The sequence below is a fragment of the Lygodium microphyllum genome, chromosome 25 (genome assembly GCF_053477565.2).
Source record: "Lygodium microphyllum isolate KBCC chromosome 25, Lygodium_microphyllum_v1.1.10, whole genome shotgun sequence".
In the NCBI taxonomy this organism is placed as follows: domain Eukaryota; kingdom Viridiplantae; phylum Streptophyta; class Polypodiopsida; order Schizaeales; family Lygodiaceae; genus Lygodium; species Lygodium microphyllum.
Window position 1 is genome coordinate 25061228 of NC_141159.1, and position 5711 is coordinate 25066938.

At 47.5% G+C, this 5711-nt stretch overlaps 1 protein-coding gene across 1 annotated transcript; it reads right to left on the minus strand.

The window, feature by feature from the left end:
- Positions 1–750: 750 nt before the first annotated feature.
- Positions 751–2509, minus strand: LOC148013991 (uncharacterized). The gene has a single exon (XM_087666994.1). It carries the CDS (start codon positions 2369–2371, stop codon positions 1289–1291), a length of 1083 nt encoding a protein of 360 aa, XP_087523120.1. The 5' UTR covers positions 2372–2509; the 3' UTR covers positions 751–1288.
- Between the last annotated feature and the right edge of the window lie 3202 nt (positions 2510–5711).

Consider the following 5711-nt stretch of genomic DNA (forward strand, 5'->3'; position numbering starts at 1 on the left):
TCTCATGGGAGGCAGCAAAGCTAGATTAAGATGCCAGGCTTTCCTTGTTGCCACCGGAGGGTCCAGCCCCAATGCTTGGGCTGGCTGGCACTAAAAGCAGCTTCGACAGACTTCTATGCTCTGGCATTCACATAACGGTCGTTAACAGGCTGGACCTCCCATTTATTCGTTGGCGCTCCATTCCCCTCCCACTAAAATTGCCTTCTTCAGCAGTGTTTGCAAGGCCTCCGACTCCCGAGGGCTTTGGCAGACCCTAGACTGGGATTGGGGTTTTGCCTCGTTTCCACTATCCGGCCTCTCCCTCGGAGAGCAACCCGGCCCTACTGCACCACGTGCTAGTTGAAAAGAGCTTCAAACTTCCAATGCATCAGATCAGGCTTTCCACACCCGGCAGGATCGGGCCTACATCTTCATTCTTGCTTGCAGAAATAGTGTCTACTCGTAGCACGTCTTGTTCAGAAATCAGACACGAGACTGCTTAATCATACATTCAACCGCCGCGAAACTGGCGTACTGCACGTATTATGTTCATATAACAAACCTTACTAAAAAGAACAAGGATCTCCCACCGAGCCCGACGACGAAAGAGTAGAGGAGATTGCGCACTAACGAATAACACAAGCAACCTAGCACAAGCGTCCAAGACTCTGCGGGTATACCACCTCCTAAGACTACGAAACACAAACAACCTAGCACAAACATCAAAGCCTTCGTAGCTGGTTTACCACCTAAGATTGCAAAACACAAACTTTATGGCACAAACATCCAAATCTGCTTCGTTTACCACCTGAGAGATGTCCATGCATAACATAAACCTACTAGCAGAATTCAAGATTCATGGTTTACCACCAAAGAGATGTCAAAGCACCCCTTGTAGCCAAAACCTACAAACCAACCGTGCTGAAGAAAGTAACCGTTGTTTTACAGTATCCCGATTAATGAGCACACATGTTGCATAACTTAACCTAAGCAGGAAGCATAATTCATTAATCGCTTTAGAACCAGAAGAGCGGCTTTGGGGAACACTAAAATGAACGAGAACTTTCACTCGGAAGTTTGCCCAAAAATTACAGATTGGGGGAAGGGGGAGTGGCTGGGCCGGGGTGGTAGGCAGCCGTTTGGCCTGGATGAAATGTTGTTAGATTGAGAGGATCTCCAAAAGAAAATGAAGAGGGGACTTCACCCATGAAAACTGTACAAAGGGGAATACCCAACCGGGGAGGGGGAGGTAAAAATTCGCTGCAGCGTCAAGAGAAGCACGCAGACGGCAATGGCGACTCTTGGCTGTTCAAGGGTTTGCTAAGGCGAGAGTAAAGGTGAGCGACTCCTCGGAGATCTGGTCTGCAGAAGAGGGAGGGGGCAGGTTGAGATCCAGAGACGGCGCAGGGCTCCACCCCGCCAGCGGCTTGACGAGCGTGCGGTCAAGCGAGAGGCCGGCGTCGCCTCTCATGAACGATGGCGCCTCGCCGTCGACCACCACCGACGCCGAGGAATCGCAATCGGACCCCTGCTCCGGCTGCGGTACGCTGGGCTCCAGCCATCTCACAAACCCAAGCTCCACCTCCTTCCTTGCAGGGGGCGCCTCGGCGGCGGCCGGGGCTGCTAGTCTCTCCGTCGCCTCTCCTAGCGCCTCGTTGATGCGAGGCCTCTTGCTGGGGCCGACCATGGGCACGGATCCGAAGCAGCTCTCAAACGCTCTGAGGACGCTCTGGGTATGGCTGTAGCTATGGCCGCTGCTTTGAGCAGAGGGCCCGGTCACGAAGGAAGGGGGCTCGTCGAGGCGGGAGGCGAGGTCGATGGCGGCAGGGAGGGGCCGGCTGGGACGCTGCGAGCTATGGGAATGGTTGCTGGTGATGAGGCTATGGCTGGAGGTGGCGCTAGGGGGGAGGGGGTAGCTGTGGCTGCTGCTGCTACTGCTGCTGCTGCCGCCGGTGAAGAGGCGACTCCAGGACTCGGCGGGCGGGCGGGCGGCCCAGGAGGTGGGGGCGGAGTCGAGGGCGAGCGGAGGGGGCTGCGGGTGGAGGGCGTCGTCAGCGGCACCATGGAAATTGAAGTTGGTCTTGGCCTTGGCGCCGCGGAGGGAGCGGGCGGCGTTGTCGTAGGCGCGGGCGGCCTCTTCGGCGGTGTCGAAAGTGCCGAGCCAGACGCGGGTCTTCTTCCAGGGGTCGCGGATCTCAGCGGCGAAGCGGCCCCAGGGGCGCTTGCGCACGCCGCGGTAGTGGGGCTCCTTGGTGCCCTGCCCCCCGGACGACGTCGTGATGGACGACGAGGGGGGGTAGCCCGAGGGTGACGTGTCGGGGGAAGGGGGCTCATGAAGCGCGGCCGCGAGCCGGGCCGGCGGGAGGAAGGCGCGTTGGGCGTCGAGGGCCATGCAGAGAGATAGGTAGGTGGTGCCTGGGTGCAGGAAAGCGAGAGAGAGAGAGAGAGTGCAGGCGAATGCTCTTGCTCTTGGAGTCGAGAGATGAGAAGAGTGTGTATGCTTGGCTTGTGCGAGTGTGCGTCTGTATGTCGTGGGCAGGGGCTTTATAAACGGTAACGTGCACACGGCCCTCTTCTTTCCTTTTCCCGCCCACGAGACGAGAGATGGCCGGCGCTTTACGATCGGTCGCGTAGTAGGATCCCGCTATTTAGTCGTGCATGATGGAGACGGCGGCGAGACAGAGAGAGAGAGAGAGAGAGAGAGAGCGGGCGCCGTTTGTCTCGTCCCCACCACACCATCCCTCCAGCCTGCTACCTTCCTGTGCGTCAATGATTTTAATTTTCATCGCCGACGCGCCGGCCTTTGCCTGTCTCTCTCTCTCTCTCTCTAGACTCTCTCTCTCTCTCTCCACTCCTGCAGCTGCCGCTGCACGGCCTGCACCGATCATCGTTGCGTGTGACGGAGAGAGAGAGCGAGAGAGATGTGTGTCTGTCCCCGTTTTAATTTATTGTTTTTTTTAATGAGAATTCCGGCTGCCTTGCCGGGGCCAGCGCTGCAGCCCCCCACGCGCACCCTTCGTTCCTCTTGGCTCCTCGCAGCCGTAAATACCAGACCCCCATCCAATGACAAACGAAGGAGCTCCTTGTTCCACGCTACTTTGACCAGCCCATTCTCCACTAAGCGCCCGGTCATATGCCCGGTCGGTGTGGCCTGCTCACACACATGCACCGCCTACAATGTGCCTGTTCACACGGGTTGCACACATGCTAACATCGCATGACATCTAAGGGAGGCAACATTAGGGCCATGCCACACTTTGTCGACAAACTTAAACAAGTAAAAGGGAGAGTGAAAGCGCTAACGCCATCCACACATTAACTGCACAAGGGCCCCACTTGTGCCAACAAGGAGAGAGGGGTTGTTTAAGGTGAGAAAGATCCATTTAGAGGAGAGAGGAAAGGGTATTCAAGAGAGAGAACATTGTGTGTGAGTGCATGAACTCATAGAAATACACATGTATATACTATAGAACTATGCAACTATAATTCCTTTGATGTTGTTTAAACTACATAAAAAGAAATTTTCTACCATAACCATACCAATGTAACCTATCTAGCTAGTGTCCATTTTACATTTAGCAATGCATACTCATATCCTCAAAAGATGACCAAACCAAGCACATCCATCAAGGCCACACCAATCACTAATGTAAGTGACCCTTTCACCATGATTCATGCAAGCATTCCAAACTTTCACACATTCCACTTCTTTTTCCTAGAGTTTTAACATGAGCTATGTTGTACAAAAGCTTCCTACAAAAAGAGAGGAACATATGCAAAATGTACATGACAAAGTCCTTGTATGTGAAATCTATTAGATACCCTAAAATCTATTAGTTTAGAGTTATTCCTCTATGTTTAATGGCAACAAAATCAACCATTTCTCTAGCTTGAGATTTGAAACTATACTACAAGTCGATTTAGATGCTGATAATTTGAAGTTCCATCTTCAAAGGCATGCCAAGAAAGACTACTAACTAATGTCCAAATGTTGCTACAACTAGAACAATATGCTACTAATAAAGTACTCTAGATACTAGAAATTGTGTATGCTTTCAATTTGGATTCTATTTTATACTACTTTTAGTAACTCTACCTCTTCTATCTTATGCAATTGGGTTTCGTTAAGGGCTACTTTCACATGTTACCTACATCAAGTGGCCTTTTACCATGCAAGTTGCCACTCATTGTTTACTTTTTAAAACCTCAAGTTACCACCCTCTAACATCATAAACTTTGCACAAACCTTACCTATTACATGTCCCTATAAATGCTCGCCCTCTAGTGACCATCCTTAACCAACAACCATAATATGGTAATAACCCTTTGTATCCAACAACCCATGATGAGATGTGAGTCGCTATCAATGCAAAACTATCAATTTGAAAAAAAAGAGAACACCATTAATAGACATTGGGACCTAGCCATCAATACCAAGCCTCATAGAGTCAACTGTAGCAAAGCAACCAGCATCACATATAAAATAGAGGCCATAATGCTTTAGTAAGCGTAAAAATGTAGTCTTAAAGAAATAGAGTCTCTGCTTTGAGCTATATATATTAGTCAATGAACAACAAACACTTATACTCTCCATTAGTGAGTCTCGTGAAGCTAAAGAGCTCTAGATTGAGTGCTTAAGACCTAAGCTCATGATACCCATGTAGTTTTCTATTTGGGTGAGATAGATTTCCCATGAATATCAAGTTCTTTCTTGCCAAGCGGTGTTAGAGAATGGAGTGAATACTTGATTTTGTTAAATGTAGACATAATCCAACACTTCTTATAAGTAAGTGTGTACTAGTGTCATGAATACAAGTCTAATAAGTATGTACTATTTTAGTGAATTCAATTTTATGCAATTTCATATTCGATGAGTGCACATTTAAGTTGAGAACATGTGATTTTTATAACAAGACATTATGAAATTCTTAAAGGGAGTTCATTGAAGTGTTGGCATCGTCTCATGGGAACAACACTCTAGGATTGGAGTGTGTACTTAATCATATGACTTTCAATTAACAAGAAGTGGAGTACTTAATATCAAACCTTTTTAATGAGTGGCTACATACTCGTCTCATGCATGTAGGTTGTTTACACAGCAGTTAACTAGATTGACTACTCACACAACAAAACAAGGCCTTAATTAGATTGGACTATTTTGATAAGGTGGCTTTGTTAGTAAGCTAAGCTTGAAGATTTGTAAATATCACATTGATTTACTATGGAGGTGCCACTAATCTATACAATATTTTTCTCTTATTTGGCTAAATGTCTTTGATAAAAGTGCATATAGGTTATGAATCACTTTGCAGACTTTGAGATGGTTAATGAGCAATGTTCTTCAGATTTTGAAGTGAAGTATGATATCTTGTCACCAATCAATTTGTGAAGATGCTTACTCTTAGAATCAACTAGAAATGCTTCAATCATTTTCTATCTTTGCATACTAATGGTTGTAACCCTAGCTTTTCTAAGCTACTTTTTAGCAATGACTAGCATGTAACATTTCCTAAAAGTTTGAGGACTATGGTTTTTTCTTTGGGAGAAAGTGCATGCTACATCTTTTTGTAAATTATAAAAAGTTGGTCCAAATCCTTCTACACATATAGGCAAATATGTGAGGAATTTTTATTGACCTTTTATAATGCCATACTTTTTCTAATCTTACCTCTAAAAAGATGTTCAATATCCCAAGAAAGAACCCATTGTCTACTTTTTAGATTTGGCACTTG